This window comes from Mus caroli, chromosome 7 (genome assembly GCF_900094665.2).
Source record: "Mus caroli chromosome 7, CAROLI_EIJ_v1.1, whole genome shotgun sequence".
Classification (NCBI taxonomy): domain Eukaryota; kingdom Metazoa; phylum Chordata; class Mammalia; order Rodentia; family Muridae; genus Mus; species Mus caroli.
Window position 1 is genome coordinate 132,747,664 of NC_034576.1, and position 18,945 is coordinate 132,766,608.

At 49.7% G+C, this 18,945-nt stretch overlaps 1 protein-coding gene across 13 annotated transcripts in view; it reads left to right on the plus strand.

The window, feature by feature from the left end:
* The window catches only part of Tacc2 (transforming acidic coiled-coil containing protein 2), a 210,366-nt gene that overhangs the window by 187,012 nt on the left and 4,409 nt on the right, over positions 1 to 18,945 (plus strand). For 6 of the 13 annotated variants that reach the window (XM_029479156.1, XM_029479158.1, XM_029479167.1 and 3 more), the window contains 9 exons: positions 931 to 1,102; positions 2,341 to 2,481; positions 3,327 to 3,416; positions 9,963 to 10,106; positions 10,591 to 10,667; positions 12,330 to 12,373; positions 17,335 to 17,495; positions 17,704 to 17,810; positions 18,085 to 18,205. In XM_029479156.1, coding sequence (XP_029335016.1) covers positions 931 to 1,102; positions 2,341 to 2,481; positions 3,327 to 3,416; positions 9,963 to 10,106; positions 10,591 to 10,667; positions 12,330 to 12,373; positions 17,335 to 17,495; positions 17,704 to 17,810; positions 18,085 to 18,205 — 1,057 coding nt within the window. Of the gene's footprint in view, positions 1 to 930; positions 1,103 to 2,340; positions 2,482 to 3,326; positions 3,417 to 9,962; positions 10,107 to 10,590; positions 10,668 to 12,329; positions 12,374 to 13,934; positions 13,944 to 17,334; positions 17,496 to 17,703; positions 17,811 to 18,084; positions 18,206 to 18,945 lie in introns of all 13 variants that reach the window. The other 7 variants (XM_029479161.1, XM_029479162.1, XM_021167653.2 and 4 more) reach the window with 3 other exon arrangements.

The following is an 18,945-nucleotide window of genomic DNA, read 5'->3' on the forward strand; positions in this document are numbered from 1 at the left end:
AGAGAGAGAGAGAGAGAGAATGAATTACACTCAGCTTTGTCATCTGTCCAGTGAGGGTCAGTGTGGTACAACACTGAGACCTTAGGTCCCAGCTCTCGTGGGAGTTATTTGGGCATCCTGGTACCTCAGTTTCCCCGTGTGTAAAGTGAGAGGAATAAAGAGACTCTAGGGATTTAGGGAGATTAAAGGAGTCAAGTGATGAACACAGGGAACCTGGTTTCTAGGAGATGATGTAGGGAAAGCCATGTCAGAGTGCCTGGCACATGTAAAGTGCAGATATAAATGTAAAGTACAGATATTTCTTATTAATGTGAGTGTCACTGTTTGCATGTGCCAGGGTCTACGTTCTAAATGGTGTAGTTTTTGACAGGGGAAGTATGAAGGAAGCGTTGCTCTCTCATCTGGGCGAGGGGGGTTCCCGTCTAAGACCAGATGCCTGCTTTGTCACTGAGCTGGATGGGACGCTCTTGCTTTGGTTTCTGAGACTTACTGTGGCCCTGCAGAGATCTGTCCAGATGATCAGGTGTTGGTGATGGGTGATGTCACCTCCAGGAGTAGTCCCATAAGGCAGGCACTGTGACGAAAGCTTTGCATTCGTACAGCATCTTACTTCATCTCCTCAAAGGTGCACGAAAGGAAAGTGGGTGTGATATACAGCCTTCCCTCAGAGTATACAAGCAAGCAACTGGCTAGTCCCTAAACTCCAGGGCTCGGTCTTCTTGACAGAGGCATCTGTATTCTCTGCCTCCCTTGTCAGTTGACCCTTAAACATGGCTGGACTAAGGCTTGCCTATAGATGGATGGCCAGTGAAGACATGGCTTTTGTCTCTCGGACACAGACTTGTGGGGTATATCTTTAGCCAGGGCTTCCTAATAGACTTCAGTGAGTCTCTGAGGAGAAGACCCTGACGTTTGACTTTGTTTCCTCAGGTCGAGTTTTGAGGACACCGAAGCCCTTGTGAATGCAGCCACAAAGCTCCAGCATCCGGTCGCAAGAGGTCTGCCCTCCAGTCAGGAGCCTCTCTTGCAGGTGCCCGAGAAGCCCTCCCAGAAGGAGCTGGAGGCCATGGCCTTGGGCACCCCAGCAGAAGCAATTGAAATCGTAAGTGTTGCCGAGGGGTTCCGTGGCTGGACCCTCTCGGGTGGTCACTCATTCACCAGGCCCCTGGACCATAGCCTAGAAGACCCCACATCTCACCGTGAGGGAATTCATTTCTCCTGAGATGACTGCAGTTCTCAGTCAAGTGCTTTATTTGTTAAGGCTTGGTTTCCATGTTTCTTTCCTTGAAACTGGACTGATGGGCAAGCCCCGGCTTCCATAGCCTGTAGAACAAGGCAAAGAAGGGGAGAGAGAGAGGAATGTCCTCCTTTGGGGGATCAGCTGTGTTTCCACTGGGTCTCGGGATAGGAGATTTTCTCTTGTTCATGGTCTAGAACTTCAACGTCTCCTCTCCCCAGCTCTCCTGAAGCCTCGCAGGATCCGCAGCCCTGAGCTGTCACTGTTCCCTGCATGTCACATGTGCTTTCCCTATAGTGTTCGGTATCCACAGGAGGGTCTTCCACGTGTCTTTCACAAACCAACAATTATGTTTTGACTTCTTTCACCCCGCCCCCCTCCTAACCGTCATCAGCCAGGTTTGAGATACCGATTTTAGTGCGTGGCTTTTGTTCTGTATAGGCAATTGGATCTGTCTCCTGCTACAGACATTTACAGGGCACCTGCTATGTGTGTGTCGGTTGGACACTGGGTTGGATACCAGAAACGCAATTAGTCAACAATAAAAGGGTCTACATGTGAATCGATCTAGCATATAAATACCATGGCAGGCAGGCTTGCCCCTGGTTCGTCTCCGGCAAAGCTGCCCTCTGATTTGGAAGTCTTTCTAATCTATTAGGAGATACTTTTCTGTTTGAAATCATCTTCTCACTATTGAAAGCGGCCCTTACTCAAGCCTTACTTCCCTTGATACTTCATCTCGGTGGTGTTTCTTTGATGAACTATGTTGGCATTTTGAAAACGCATCAACTACTTTTGCCTCCCACCCAAGGAGATTTCCAAATACAAATTATGTGACTCCCTCTGCACTGGGAACAAGGGTAGGGTGGGCTATGGGGCTGTTGGGGGTGGGGAGGGCTGGGATCAGAGGCTCTGCTCTTGGGAGAGGGGGCTGGGCCCCCTCTAGTCACGGTCCTTATGGCAGTCAAGAGTATCCACTAATTGATGTTCTCTTTAGTCTTAATGCAGCACTGTGCTGTGTATGGATGTGTGGTTCTTGCTTGAAATCAATATCTTTCTACTCTCCTCTATTTTCCGTCTTCCTCTCTGCCGCCGGCCTTCAGACAGCTCCAGAGGGTGCCTTTGCTTCTGCAGATGCCCTCCTCAGCAGGCTGGCCCATCCCGCCTCTCTCTGTGGTGCACTTGGCTATCTGGAGCCTGACTTAGCAGAAAAGAACCCCCCAGTATTTGCCCAGAAACTTCAGGTTTGTAGCCCACATGTGACCTTTTTTGGAGTTTGTCAAAACCTCAGTAGAAAATGAACCTCTGAGCCAAATTGAGCTGAAGCAGGACCTAATGAGGCAATGCTGGGAATGTTCCAAACCAGTGGTTTCCTCTCAGACACTGATATATGTGTGTGCTAGATCCAGGATGCCAGAATTATAAAAATTGTGTGATTAAGTACCAAATGGACTGTTTCTATTTCTATTGGGGAATTGGTCCCGATAGTCATTTTCCAGATGTATTGATAGCCCCAGAGACAGTGTTTATTTATGACTTACTCACTAAAGCAGAGGTATCAGGCCAGGCCAAGCTGTTTAAGCACAGGAGACAATCCCAGATTCCCATCGAGATAACATCTGGACTCGGTTTTACACCTGGAACGGCGTAGTTATCGCCACAGTGGCAATCTGACCATTCATATTACCATGCCTTCCACCAGGAAGTGAGGCAGACACAGAGAGACTGTTAACAGGCCTCTGAGAAATGCATGGCCAGTGCTGGCCAACTTTAAAAAAACAAAAGGAAAGACACCAAGGAATACAGTATAGTAAAAATTACCATTCTGTTTTGAAAATTAGCTCACATTCGACTATGTGATATTTCTTGACAGACCTTCAAAGGGGTGATTTTTTTTTTCTTAAAAAGGAAATTAAACCCTTAATTTCATGATCTGCTGAGGTATTGGTTGTGAGAGAGAGCGGAGCGTATGTTTTTCCACAAGTACCTGTCATGCTTTCGTGTGGCACATTCATTCCTGGATGTGGAGATCCTTCTGTCTGTCTTGATGCATTTCCCTATGGTGTGCTCACCCCCACCCCTCGGGCAGGAGGAGTTAGAGTTTGCTGTCATGCGGATAGAAGCCCTGAAGCTGGCCAGGCAGATCGCCCTGGCTTCCCGCAGCCGCCAGGACACCAAGGTACCAGTTTGCCGCTGCAGTGCGCTGCCTTCTGGGAATGCTGTGTGTGCCACGGGGTTCCAAGGGCTGCTTTGCTAACCATTGGCCAGGCGGGCATTGTGGCTGTCCCGTGAAGTGTGATTTCTCTGAAGCTGAAAGTGTGACACTTACACAGACACACACTGAGCGCATGTGTGGGGATGAGGTAGCGCGGCAAAGCATAGGAGAGTGAGAGAAGGTATCATGTACCACAGGGGACTAAAAGGGCTTTGAAGAAGGTGGTAGACTAGTTATATGTAAAACTGGTTAGCACTGGTTCACCAGGTTCCCCTTGGGGATTCTTCCTTTCCTACAGATACCCTTTGTCTCTCTATGGGACAAAGTGATTTGTAACTTTTCTGTTTTCTAGAAGATTCCATCCAACTTTACTAAGAGTCAGTGATAAGTAGGAATTGAAAACAAGACTTGCTCCAAGATACTAGATGGTGAGTTAGACAAGAATAAAGAGCCATAGTAAACATCTCGGGTTGTAGGCTCTGCCATCTCTGTCACTGCCCTCTCCTTTGTCACTGTGTTGCCAATACAGATGGGGCAGTAAGCAGAGAAGTGGCTTATTCCAGGAAAATACTTGTTTTTTTGTCTTGTTTTGTTTCCCATAGAAGGGGTAGCAGACCATTTGTTTCACAGACCAGAGTGTGTCTGCCCTTGATTTTTGAGTGGCGTATGGCGTTGGTAGGACATTCAGTCTTCTCGCCTAGAAAGCTTGGGAGTAATTCTTAACTGTGTGACATGTGATGACATGTAGCTGGTACCTCACCCTCGTGCTGCCAGTGAGCTGTGGCTCCAGTCCCACTGTCTGCCCAACCCTGAGTTTGGCCAGCCCAGGGAACTGTATGTCCGACCAGGACTAGATCCCTGCTTTATTTAAACCTTGAATGACTTAGGAAGCCTTGCCGAGCTTCAGTTTTTCAGTCTCTGAGATGAGACTAATCGGAGTGAGTTTGCCTGTAGAGGCGAAGACTGCACGTGCAGCTTCATACCTGCACACCTGACATATTCCAGTGTGCAGTTAGCAAAAGCGGCAGCTATCATCTAGGGAGCCCAATAAGATCTTCACAGTACCTCTCCTGGGAAAGCAGAGCTAAGTCCACTTTACAGATCAGGAAATGGGCCACATATCCAGAGTTCACCAACCTGTGGGGACTAGAATGGGGGTCACCAGCAGAACCTGCCTGCCTGTCCCCACCTCACATTGTAGGTCATTTGCAGAGACACTCCCAGCTATGGTCTAGGAACAGAAATCCTAGCTCTGCTCTGTCTCGATAGGTATATTCCCAAATCAAGTCCCACCCCTGAAGACAGGAGGCAAGCACAATGTGGGTGTCCAGACTGGGAACAGTGGCACACAGGGCAGAGACACAAATGTAAACGGAAATCAGGGGTGTCCTTGTTCTTGTAGCCAAAGTGTACATTTGAGTTGAAGTGCCCTGAAAGTCCCGTTCAGGAGAGGACCACCCCTACACCCCATCCCTACCAGATTTCTCTCTTGACTGTTTGCAGAAGAGAATTAAGACAAGTGAATTGCCCAGAGCGTGTCCACTGTACGTAAAGTGTATTCCTGTCTTGGAGATTACTGAAGTCCAGTTGGGCACATGCTGACAAGTGGTAGTTCAGGCTTAGTACAAGGCCTCCTGGGAGACGGGCACCCTGTCTCCTTCTAAGGATTTGCTGGAGTTGGCAGCCTCAGAACATCTGTTCTAGTTTTTATTTACACAGCAATGCCACACAGACTCACAGAGTATAAGCCACGAGAAAGCTCTAGTCACCTTCTAATGGGCTCAGATGTGTGCACTGAGGGATGTTTCTGTCCAGGAAGAGCTAGAGCCCTCACAGGGTGGGGGGAGCATTTACTGGATAGCTTGTATCACTTTGGGGAAATACCTGGTAACCATGGTGCATAGAAAGAAATTAGATGTTTCTGCTATAACCAGCCCTCTCCTGGGGCGCTGTTGACCTCACTGTAGGGAGCCCCCTTGTGGGCTTCTCTCCTGTGTCTGTGCATAGTGCCCTCTCTGCCTCAGAACCAGAGGAGGGCTGTATAGAGCACGGAGCTGTGGGTCCAGGTTGCCTGGCATCTCAGATGAGGGTGATGTGGTCCTATTTTCTTGGCAGCAACACATAGAATCACTTAGGAGGAAAGATGTAATTTTAAGGGGATGAAAAATCAGCTGTTCCCTAGAGCAGCTTTGAGGTGGACAGAGCTGGGTCAGCCTCCACGGAACTGCAGTGAGAAGCCATGTGCCCTCCTTCCCAGACTCAGTTAGAAACGGAGCTGAGGCTCTGGTGTTGGGCTATGGAGTTCTTTCTTTTTATTATTTTATCATGCTTTCTTCTTCGAGAACATCCTATGTGCATACAGTGTTTTTTGATCATATTCGGCCTTCCAACTCCTCCTGGATTACCCCTTTCCCCTTCCCAAAAGTCATGTTCACCACCCCTACCCCTGCTTTATTAATGAAAATATGTATTTTTCATACAGTAGCTCCCCGTCCCACTCCCTCAGGGCTGTGGCCTTCTTATTCCATTCCCCCCACCCGCCATGTGCTTCTGCTGGTGCTGAGTCCCGTGTGTCCCCAGGGAGTGGGCCTGAGTACTCGCTCTGAGTACACAGTGCAGCAGCCTGGATTCCATCCTCAGAGCCCCTATCTCTGGCCTCCCAAGGTATGGGGAGCAGGGTGTGTTGGCAGGCTCTGCATTCATGACAAGTTGGTTTTGATCTCTGTGCCTGTTGGCTTTCATTGACAAGGGGGACCCGTGATGAAGATGGAAAGATGTGTTCTGGCAACTTAGGGTCCTGACTATACCAACAGGCAGCTTTAGGTTGGGAACGGTTCCCACACAGAGGGGAGTCCTGTGTGTAATTACCCTGAGAGAGACCTGGCTTAGATGAGCAGGTACCTTACCTAGAGTGGTCCTGAGCTGGAGCAAGAATGGGGTCAGGGACAGAGAGTATTCTTGTCAAGCAGCAGAGAATCGTGTCAGGGACCGTGTTTATTATTGGTAAGAAGCCAGCATCGTTCCTGTTGGGCTTCTCATGAGCCTCTAACAACTGTAACTCCTTCCCTCCACATTTGATGCTGAGTCCACAGTTGAGGCATATCCCTGGCAGCCACAAGAACAGTCTGAGGAAGAGTGACAGAGGACTGGCTGGTGGGCCTGTTTGTTCTCTAACTTCGGAATCTGTAGCTGGAGCCTGTGTTTTACAGACTGGGAGGCCGAGGATTGATGGGGGCAGGCACAGCTGGTTGATGTCTGGTACTGAGGCCTTCCATGGAGTGGGACTGAGGTGTGGGGCCAGGTGCCTCACAAGTGCCTGTAGATCCTCGGTTTGGGAACTGTCTGCTTTGGATGTGGAACATCTGGCCGAGGTCCTTCTGCCTGGATGCTGCCACAGGACCCAGCTACCTCACAAGGCCCTGAGCCTTAGCTTGGGTTTCCTGGTCCCTGGCCCTCCCTCATGGCTCCCCAAGCCTCAAATCTGAGTTTGCCTCTGACTGCTCTGGGGGCAGAAATCTTGCCTTGATCATGAATGATGTCCTGCCCCCATCGCCCAGGGCCTGGTGATAAGGGGCAGTCACAAGGAGAAGAATGGGCCTGAGTGCGTGACAGGACTCTTACTGTCAAGGCCAATGGGAGGCACACAGACTCAGGAGTCTGAGGGAGAGATAGTGGCCTGAGGAACCTCACAGTTTCCAGCTTGTAAAAGCCAGTAGAGGGTTGAAGGTGGCGGCAAAGGTTGTGACCACTTCACATTTAGTAAATAGGATTCTGGTGGCCTCTTGGCCCACGTGAAGCAGCAAGACTGGGATTGTGAGAAATGAAGCTGGGTTTAAAAATAACTACCCTTAACGTCTTAGCAAGAGACCTTTTAATTTCACTTGAAAACATTCATGGCTGAAAGGAAGAGCCAAGGAGTGAATTCTGGAGTTCATTATCATGCAAGCAGCTGTAGGGAGCAGGGAGCGAGATGGTCCCGGAGCTGTTCTCAGATTGAAAACGCCAAGGCGGTGGATGAAGGATGTCACTACGGGGTCTGACTCCTTTGCACCCGTTTAGAAGTCTCTCTGGTTTTACAAAGGACATCGGGCAGATTCATAATTTCTGATATGCTCCTTGGTCATATTTAGCTCCTGCCCTGTGCTGATGTGAAGTTCATTTTCATTATCAACTCCTTTCTCCCTTGCCTTGCAAGGAGCTGTTAATTTACCTTGAGGCTGAATTAAATCTCATTTTGAAAAACTTAGACCCAGCCTCTCTTCAGAAGTACCAGACTGAGTTTAGCAGCTCCAAAATTCTGTTCATTTTGAAAGTTTGTTTATTTTTTTTTCTCAAATTTTTAAAAATTTACTTTACCTGTATGGTGGTTGTTTTACCTGCATGCATGTATCTGTGTTCCTGGTGCCCACAGAGGCCAAAAGAGGGTGTCAGATCCCCTGGCACTGGAGTGATACAGTGAGCCATCTTATAGGTGCTGGGAATTGAACCTGAGTCCTCTAGAAGAACAGCCAGTGCTCTTTACCCCTGAACCATCTCCTCAGCTACCCTCCCCCTTTTAAGGAGCACATTTAAAGTGAAAAGAATTGGGTTTGTTTGATTTTCCTTTTTAAGTTCTCTTCCTAATTTTGTGTTTGTGGGCTTTTCTTACTACAACCGTTAAATGGTGATTTCCAGGTATAATTTTCCCATTACTACTGAGGTGTTTTCCCTCAGAGAAGCGGCACTATAAACCATTGCCAAGAGCAAAGATAAGCCCTCCATGCAGAGCCTCTGTCCTGCCACCAGGAGGCGCTTTTTCTCCTGAGGGACTGGTAGCTTATGTTCTAGGCAGATGTCCTAGGCCTTCCCCGGGACCAGAAACTGAGAAAGATAATCATGGCATCCCATCTGACATGTGACTGGAGTCCATGCTCTGGTTGACCAGGTCTGTGTGCTCTTGGTTCTGAAGGTGGGTCATTGAAGGTGAGCCCAGGGGTTTCTGGGCAGTTTTGGACAGTGAGATTCAGGTGATCTGTGGGTACCATTTGAGAGTAGGTAGTAGCCAGTGAGCTGGGGGTAGTCAGGGTCAGTGAGCTGGGGATAGGCAGACTCAGTGAGTTGGGATAATATATAGGGTGAGCTCAAAGCCTCAAGGGCAGGCAGGGACAATGAATACAGGTCACAGCAGTTTTCTTCTAGGACAACTAAACTGTTGTGTGCACCTTGCATGTGAGCACTAATGGTTCCTAAATGGTCACCTCCAGTCCTATCCATTGCTCTTGTACCTCCTGCATTTTCTAAGTGCTTCTCTTCTTTAGGCCCTCAGAACCCGATTCTTTAGTGAGGCAAGGTAAGGCTGGTTATAAACACCCCTTCCCAGGACCACGGGAGCACATCTCAATCCTCACCCTCTTGCCTCCTCCCCTCTTTCTGTATAACTGTGCTCTGCTCAGTGCACAGTTTGTTCTCTGAGGATGGAGCAGCAGTCCCATTCTGCCCATCGGGCCACCGCCACCTCCCACTGTAGCATGGACTTGTGTTCTAACTGTAGTGCAAGCTTTCTTGGCAGCCATGACAGCGATGAGGTTAATGCATAGGACGGAGAGGGGTCCATCGGATGTTTGCGTTGCCGTGGAAGTAGGCGGACGAGCCTGGCCATGCTGGTTGACGATGCTCCTAACACTGCGTTTCAATTGTGTTACAAGTTGCTTAATGTTCTGTGAAATAGAAGAATAGCCATGTGTCCCCTCCTCGCTTCTCTGAGGCTCGTAACTGAACCCTACAGAACACGAGAGAGCTGCAAACTCCTGTCAGTTGGGTTGAGCCAGACAGCATGGCCTTTGTTGCAGGGTTCATCAGGAAGAGTAGATAGATATTGTCATTGGCTCCAGTTCTCCCCTTTGCTGTTAAATAGCAGACCTAATGGCAACACACTTTCAAACCCAGACAGAGCTGACAAGGTTGACAAGAGGAGGCTTCAGATTCTGTCAGGATCACATCCTTTTAAACAGAGCCATGTGAGCACGACCAGATTTGGCAGTTGGTCAGTTGTACAAAAATGATCCAATCTTCAGCTATCGAAAACTCGGCAGCATAGACTAGTGTTCTGTATCATCCCACAGCAAGATTTTATTTTGGAAGTGGGGCCGGCAGGATGATGACCGCTCTTCACTTACAGTGCCTAGCTGGCTCGGCGGCTGATAAATGGCGGTGATAAGCAGGCCGCAGACAGGCTGGGCCCACAGGGTTCCTAGTTACAAAGGCTGCCGTCTCATTAGCCCCTTTGTGTGCCTGCCCATGTGCGGTATGAACGCTTCCCATCCCCCGCCTGGACCTGGCATTGCTCTCATCCATGAATCTTTGCATTTTCTCATAGTTTCAATGTTCTTTGTTTCAAAACCATGCAGCTGAGCGGGTGAATGCGGTGCTCACGGCCACGTGTGCAGCCTTGTGTGTCACGCCATTAGTGGTAACTGACCTCTCTCTCTCTCTCTCTCTCTCTCTCTCTCTAATGAAAAAAACATTCCACAGAGGGAAGCTGCTCACCCACCAGATGTCTCCATCTCCAAAACTGCCTTGTACTCCCGCATCGGGTCCACCGAGGTGGAGAAACCCCCAGGCCTTCTGTTCCAGCAGCCCGACCTGGACTCTGCACTCCAGGTTGCCAGAGCAGAGGTACGGGACCTGTGGTGTCTGGAAGGACCGTGTCCTTGACATCCAGATAGGATCCCAGTCTGCAGTGTCAATAACTATGTTTACCTGTGAAACTGGTGTCTTTGGAGACAGACTGTCCTCCAAACACTGCAGGCTAGGTGAGCAACACCCCAGGAGTTCTTATCTGCCTGGCCACCATGCTAACAGGCATGGCCAACTCACTATAGAAGAGATACTTTGTTGCTCCTCGGGGTTTTGGGGGGGGAAGGGTTGCAGGGGGAGCTAACAGGCATGGCCAACTCACTATAAAAGAGATACTTTGTTGCTCCTCGGGGCTGGAGGGGGTGGGGGGAGATGTCTTGATTTCTCCTGCTTGGGGAAATTCTCTAGATGGAATCCTGCTTTTAGGTGAGAAATCTCGCGTGTGTGTATGATGCATCCTGACTTTGGTCAGAACAGACTGCACTCATCTGGGAATCTACCTTTGTTCTCTCCTTGACCCTAGGTCATCGCCAAGGAGAGAGAAGTCTCAGAGTGGAGGGATAAATATGAAGAAAGCCGTCGGGAAGTGGTGGAAATGAGGTCAGTAGGGTGCAGCCTTCCTGCTGCTTAGAAGCCCTGCTCCCTGGCTTCGTGGCAGTTTGTGCTGAGGTGGTCCCTACCCCAAGTAACGCTTTCTATAGAAGTTCACTTTTCTCTATTATCATGGCTAGTATTTTTGTATAGGTGGTTTTTAAGAGATTTTAATTTTTTAAATATTTTGATTCTTCTTAATGATGTGTGTCTGTGCGTGGGTTTGTGCACATGAATGCCGGCGCCCTTGGACGCCAGAAGCATCTGATCCCCCCAGAGCTGCAGCTTGAGAACCATCCACTGTGGGTTCTGGGTCTTCTGGGACAGCACAAGTTCTAACTGCTGAGGTGTCTCTTCATCTCCTACAACTGTTTTTAGAATAACACAATGCACGAGTTAAAGAATCCAGTGAGATAAATGTGTCCTGCGTCCCCCTGCTTCAACTCCAGCAGACTCACATTCCTTCATACATTTCTAGTAGGAAACAAAACACCTAGATGAGAGTCAGGGCCTGTTTTCTAGGCCACCAGCACATCTTCCCGAAGGCACTGTTCTGGCTCTTTCCGCTCCTCTCCACACAACATGGGTGTCACTTTCTGGGTGACTGGATTGAATGGTCAAAGACCCTGCATCTTCAGAGGACTGCTCTTGCAGAGGGATGCTTGACACCTTGATATTTTCATCTGGGGGAGTTGCCAAGCAATGCTGGTACACACCTTTATTCTCAGCACTTGGGAGGCAGAGGCAAGCAGATCTCTGTGAGTTCAGAGCTAGACTGGTCTATGTAAGGAGTTCTAGATCAGCCAAAGTTTACATGGTGAGAAACTGTTTTACACACCCACTCCCCAAAATTAATTAATTATATATATATAGTTTAAAAATACAAGGGAGGGAACTGGAGAGGTAGCCCAGCACTTAAGAGCACTGGCTGTTCTTCCAAAGGACCTGGGTTCAATTCCCAGCACCTATATGGCAGCTCACAACTGTCTGAAACTCCAATTCCAGGGGATCCAAAACCCTCATGCAAATATACATTCAGGTGAAACACCAATGCACAGAAAATAAAAGTAACAAATAAGTCATTAAAAATGCAAGGGGACAAGAAGCAGCCTAAGACCTTGAGGAACGTCTCCTCCATCAGAGGTGACTAGCTCCTGTTTCCGGAGGCTTTGGAAGAAGATACAGAAAGGATGTTAGGGAGCTACAAGAGCAATCAGAAAGGCTTCCTGGGGAGGGAAACGTTTGAATTAGACTTGAGAAACAGATTCTGGGTGGCAGAAATAGGAGAAGGAAGTAAGCAAACACCCTGGGCTACACTTGGAACGAGAGAGCCGAGATCAGGGGGGAAATTGTCTATGCAATTTCCATGAGCGCCATGTCCATGAGCCAGCTGGAAAGTGCTGAGCCCGTGAGAGCAGTGAGATGTGAGTCTCTCGGGGGCGCTCTGGCCCGTTGGTTCACATAGTGGACAGCGTGGTGGACTGAGAGGAGCATGCCGGGAGAAGGAACTTAGTGATGGAGCTCAGGGATGAGTGCGGAGGGTGTGAGCCCAGCTCTGACCGGATTTGTGCTGCTGTTCCCTGGTTACACTGTAACACCCCCCGCCCCTGTGGGCAGAGATTTAACACTGTCCTGTTACTATAGCTGAGTGCTCCCTTGCCTTTCTTCCAGGAAAATCGTGGCCGAATATGAGAAGACCATCGCACAGATGATCGGTGGGTGTCACGACTAGAGTGCTCAGGGGAGGGGGGAGGGGGGATGGGGGTGGGTTTCAGCCACAAGGCTCAGAGCCAGTTCCTCTAAGAGCAGTGAGTTCCTTGGCAGGGACCAGAGCAGCCGCACTTGTGGCTGTACCCTGAGGATAGCCAGGAGAATGTACGTCACAACGTCACAATTCCCCAGCATCTCCATAGACCTCATTTACCCAACCAGGTGATCCACCGTGTTGGGAAGGAGTCTGAGTCTTGCCAATAGGTTGGGTGAGAGCTTTGGATTTTGCTTGCAGGAAGCATAGAATTAAAACCTCTCAACCCCAACTTAGTTTAGAGTCCATGATTACTCATACAGCCTTAACATGTAGATTTAGGGCCAGCATGAAACCTGTAGCAACTCCCTACCCAGTACCCTTCCTCTTGCGGCTGCCAGACCCTGGTAGCCAATCCCAGCTCTCCCTGAGATGTGACACCTCCATCAGAACACTGCATCCGTGACTGCCAGAGCTGACAGATTGCTTAGGCCTGCAATGAAAGACGGCCCTATACTAGCAAATGACACACAATGACCTGTGTACCTTCCTTCATCTTTCCTTCCTTCCTCCTTTCCTCCGTCTTCCCTCTCTCCTCTCCTCTATTCCTCCCTTCCTTGTGTTACTATCTATCTCTCCATCTCCCCCTCCCTATCCTCCTTCTCTATAATGAGAAACAGTCTTGGAGATAGTCCAAGACCAGGTTTGTATAGTCTTGGGGAGTTGGTCTTCATGTTGGTTTATGTCTAGCTATCTGTTTATTTGCTTAGGTTCATGATAATCAGTTTTAAAAATGATTTTTTTTCCCACCTAAGGATTTGTGGGGTAAGCATACAAGTTTATGTACTGAGCCTAGATCTGCACAAGCTTACAGAGCCCTGTAGCAAATGTTTGGCTTTTTGAGTCCCACCCGTCTGTAGCTGACCCCAAAATGAACAGCTCAGTGGCCTTTGCAGTAGCAGGAGGGCCAATGGTTGAATGGCTGGCCCTCTCAGGAGGATTAATTGTGGCTTACGTTACTGAGACACGTTTCAGCCACATTGATCCCACTAGACATTTCATGTTCTGTGTTGACAACCTGTGACATGACCACCCAGGGAAGGTGGGTGGACCCGCCTGCCTCATAGGAAAGTAGGTCTCTTCACATGTAGAAACAAGCCCATGGGCCTCATCTGGATTCCACGTTTCCACCCCAGTTTCATTCCACCTGTCCAGCAAGGAGAACCTGGGCCTAAGAGCCTGGCAGCTTAGGACCAGAGTGCATGTGTTTTGAGGGAGAGCCTGGTTCCTCTGACCCATGCGCCACACCTGCTCATCCCTTCTCAGCAGCTCCTCAGGAGAAAGTGTGCCTTATCAAAACTCAGTAGCGGGGCTCCATGGACTGCAGGACAGGAAGGAACCCCTGCGCTTTCTGCATTCCAGATTGTTGCGATTTTTTGTTTGTTTGTTTCTGTTTTTCTAACAACTACCCTGATTCTCTGTTTTGCTTCCGTTTTCTGTTGCTCTTTGCCCTTTGCTTGCAAAACAAACAGGCAAGCCTGGTAAGTAACCGCTCCCCACCCCCACCCCCACCCCCACCGTCTGACACCCACCCATCGCAGCCCACCCTTTGCAGCCCCTTGCTTGTGTTTTGTTTTCCTGGCTTGGTTATTTTTGCTTTTGTATTTGCTGCTTTCCCCATTGGATTTAATAGTGGTATGCCAGAAAGGCCCCATCGGGGTTGCGAGTCCCCCTTGTCCTGTCTGGGGGCTGAGGCTGATTTCCTGACTTTAAGAGCCTAGCTTTGTTGGTCACGAGTAAGAAGATTTGTGCAGACTTGCCATTGCCTGGCTCTCCTGGGAACCGGGCGATTCTATTTTTAAAAGTGACAAGAGGAAAGCTTGGGCTAGGCGACATCTTAGATGCAGGAAATCAGATGGAACTCTGTTTGATAAATGGCTCCTTCAGCCTGTCTGGTGAAATGTATACGTGACCACAGATCAGCCCAGAGTGTACCTTGTATGGCATGCTGGGAACAAAGGAAATGGCTAAAGTTCGGTCAATAACATCTAGTGGAATTTGCCAGTGCCCTCTCCTTTAGGAGTGTGGGTATAGCAAGTCTATTGCTTGTATTAAAAAGCGCTCTATTTAAAAGGCAGCGCTTCATGAGTCACTGTGACACTGTCCCACTGGGTCAGGGGTGATGTTAAGAGCTTCTGTGGGCAGTGATGCTGTTGATAACAGGTCAGATTCCAGGCTGTCCCAGGGCGCTAAGAGCTTTGTCTTCATTCTCTTTTTTTAACCTCTCCAAATGTTATGGTCCAGAAGCACTGCTGTCCCCTGGTTCTAGTGAGGAGACACCATGAGTTTAAGAACACTGCAGAGCTGGGATTCCAAGCTGGCGCGTCAGACTCCAGAGCCACTGCCCTTGGTGGCTTCTGGATGCTGCTGAGAATACTAAGAACCCTGGGGTCATAGAGGCAGGGTGGAGGGACAGTAGGCATCTCCTAGGGCAGTGGTTTTCCAGGCAGGGCCCTGGGTCAGCTCTATCTGAATCTCCAGGGAGCTTGTTACTTGTGTTGATTCCGCACCCCGACCTGCTGAGTCAAAAGAGAGACGGAAGCCATGTCTGTTTGAGTAGCCCTCCAGCTAGCTCTAATGCACATTCTCAGCTGACAAGAGGCCACAAAATTTCAAGGCTTTTCCACGTGTCTCTGTCAGGCTTGGAGTAAAATTCAGGCTGTGACACCCCCTAGCCCCCCACCACCCACCCCTGCACTGTGACACACGGTAATAATGTGCTGAACTTAAGACACAGCAAGAGGGTGCTCTATCAGAAAATAGGAGGAAAATTAACCCAAATCAAAATCTCTGGCTGTTCCCAGTGGGGACTGTCCATCTCAGGAGGCTTGGGAAGAATTTGGTCATGGCTGGGCTTTGTCTTTGGGGCTGAGCCTGGACTGTGCTGTTCCCTCAGAGAACAAACCCTCTTTCACCTTCTGTAAGATGGGGACAGGAACACTTTGTACAGGTCACTGTGGGGCCACCTTTGTTAATGCAGTGTGTGGATCCTGTGGCAGGGCCACTTGTGTGGCGGGGGTTTGTGTGCCCAGAGCAGAGCAGTGAACCAGACTGACCCGCAGCCAGCCCCTGAGGAGAGCGGCCTGGTCCTTTGTCATTGCCTTCTCCAAACACCTGACAGACTCATCCGAAGGGAAGAGTTGTTGTTTGCTAACCGTTCCAGAACAATCCGTCCACCGCGGTGGTGAGGGCATGCATCTCATAGTTTGACAGGCAGGAAGCAGAGAAAAGAAATACAGGAAGCAGCTAGGGCAAGATCAGCCCTGAAGGACTTGGCCCCAGTGACCTACTTCTTCCAGCCAACTCCTACCTCCTCCTCTCTGTCACCTCTCTGTAACACCATCATAAGATGAACTAGTTTACAAGGTCACAGTCCTCGTGACCTACCTGTCCTGAAGATGCCCTCACAGGCACACCCAGTATACGCTGTCCTAGTCTACACATTTCTCAGTCTGATCAACCTGACAAAATTACCATCATAGGAGCAGCATGGCAGCAGGAAGCCTGAGTCCCAGGCCTGAGGTGGGGAGAGTTGGAGTAAAGCAGAACCAGAACCCACAAGTGGCCCAACTACATGTTCACACACACACACACACACACACACACGTGCGCGCGCGCGCACACACATACACACACACACACACACACACACGCACGCACACACACACAGACACACACGCGCGCACACACACACACGCGCGCGCGCACGTACACGACAGATGGAGAGGAAGTGATGGGGAATCAGAGACACATAACTTGAATATTTCCGAGGGCTCCTGAGCACTGGGGCAGGAGCTGTCAGGGCTGGAGCAAGTGTGTGGGGTGCAGCCTGGGTTTTATTCTCAATACAAGAGGAGGTCTCTGCAGGCAGGGTGGGCAGAGACTCACCTTGCGGTTGAGGCTGGCAGCTGCCATTGCTATCTCTGTTGTTAGAAGTCCCAGATGTGAATTTTCTCAAAGTAGCCAGCTCTAAGCCAGTCCTGAGCAGTAGATAGCACCCTCCCATGTGACCTGGGAGTGACAAAGATCTGCTAGGCTGTGTACTTTCCCCAGGAGCTCTTGGTCCTGGGGGTAGGAGCTAGATGTCATTTAATCCACTGTCACCAGGAGAGGCAAGGGTCCCTTGGCCACTCTACCAGCAACCAGGCTAGAGGGTGGTACATGGTGACTGGGGGTGGGGGGGAGGGTGGCTGCTGTATGTGTGTTAGAGACAGTTTGCCCCATAGTGCAGGGACATCTGAGTTCAGTGTGGGATGAGAGAGGTCAGAGACATGGGCGAGAACAGAGCTATTGTTCTGGCTAGTACCAGCATTATAAACTAGGCCCAAATGAAACTGTGTTCCCTTACTGAAAAATGGACTTTGCAGTTTGCCTGGACTGTGGTACTTTCTCCATCCAAGAAGTCAGTGTTGTTGTGAGCAGGATTGGGGGGATGTTTTAGGGATAAAGAGACTACTAGCGACTGGTCTCTCTCGATACCATTTCAGAAGAATCACCCATCGCCCTGAGGGCCCTGGCCACGACACCCTTTAATCTCATCTTCCCAGAAAATACAGTAATATTTTTTTATTTCTGACCCAGTGTGAATCTGCTTAGAGAAGGATATGTAGACCCACAGGGTCTCCAGTGTAGATATGCAAAGGGCTGCATTGATCAAGTTAAAGGTTGACATCTCCCCAACATGATACGTCATGGCCCCAGGTCTATGGTATCGGGTCCGTGACTGTTGTTTCTTTGGAACCACTTGGAAGGGGAGGCTCGTGGGTTCATTCCAAGGAAACCCTGAGCTGTACTCAAGGCCCAGGCTGGCCCCCTGTAGATCTAGTTTGGATTGATTGGGCTCCATCGTCTGACTCCTGTCTCTCCTGCCAGAGGACGAACAGAGAGAAAAATCCATCTCCCACCAAACTGTGCAGCAGCTGGTCCTGGAGAAGGAGCAAGCCCTGGCTGACCTGAACTCTGTGGAAAAGTCTCTGGCTGACCTCTTCAGGAGATACGAAAAGATGAAGGAGGTCCTAGAAGGTTTTCGAAAGGTGTGTCTGTGGAGCCCGAGTCCAGGTGGGGCTTGGAGAGGCAGCAGCGGTTTTTGAGAGGAGGGGAGAGGGTGCATGCCAGTTTTGGGGCAAGAGCTCAGGAAGTCCATCTTGAGCCATTGTGAGCAGGAGCTAAGGAGTCAGTTGTCTGTACTGGATGCTCGGTTGAGCCCCCTCAGTGCTGCTTTTTACGACCCTGTCATGACAGAATGAAGAGGTGTTGAAGAAATGTGCGCAGGAGTACCTATCCCGAGTGAAGAAAGAGGAACAGAGGTACCAGGCCCTGAAGGTGCACGCCGAAGAGAAACTGGACAGGTAACTCACTGCTCAGCTCGGCCAGGAGCACCAGTGGCTCTCTGACGTCGACTTGCAAAGCATGGCTGATCTTTATGACTTGGGCTAAGATGGAGCTCAGCTACCACCCACTGAGAGAAGTGAAGAACTATATTGTAATATTGGGGGTGGAGTTCTTGGGGTTCCTATGTTCAGGCTCTAGTTAGTGGGGCCGCATCCAGGCCTGTGTCCCAATTCAGAGATGGGAAGAGGGAGGTATCCCTGCAGCCAACTACCATGCAGCTTGTTCCAACAGAGCCAATGCAGAGATTGCCCAGGTTCGCGGCAAGGCCCAGCAAGAGCAAGCAGCCTACCAAGCTAGCCTGCGGAAGGAGCAACTTCGAGTGGATGCTCTGGAAAGAACGCTGGAGCAGAAGGTGAGAGGGTGGGGGCTGGGCACCCATGGTGAGGCCCCTCTCTGGAGAGTAATAGAGCCTGGTGGGTTGGAAGAGGGTCTCTGGAGCAAAGCTAGGGGGTAGCGTCTGTTATAAGCGCATGCCTGGTGACCGTACCCATGTTAGATCCGGTTTTGCCTTTTGTTTTTGTTTTCCTCTCTGTTTATCTTGTAATAGCAGCCTGCACGGTGATTTCCCACTTTTCATTCCTACACATCATTTGTCAGATATCTGTTAAACACTACTGTCTTAGTTAAGGTTTTACTGCTGTGAACAGACACCATGACCAACTCTTCTAAGCACAACATTTAATTGGGGCTGGCTTGCAGGTTCAGAGGTTCAGTTCATTATCATCAAGGTGGGAACATGGCAGCATCCAGGCAGGCATGGTACAGGAGGAGCTGAGAGTTCTACATCTTCATCTGAAAGCTGCTAGCAGAATACTGGCTTCTAGGCAGCTAGGATGAGGGTCTTAAAGCCCACACCCACAGTGATACACCTGCTCCATCAGGGCCACACCTTCTAATCGTGCCACTCCCTTGGCCGAACATATATAAACCATCACAACTTCTAACATGCCAGACGTTGTCCTTGAACCTTTTCAACTCTCATTCTTACTGGAGTGTGGGTGGGGACCCACCAGTCCGCTGACAGAAGATGGGCGATGGCAGAGCCAGGCACATTCAGATCAACTCCAAAGGTCACTCAGTCTATGCCTAGTT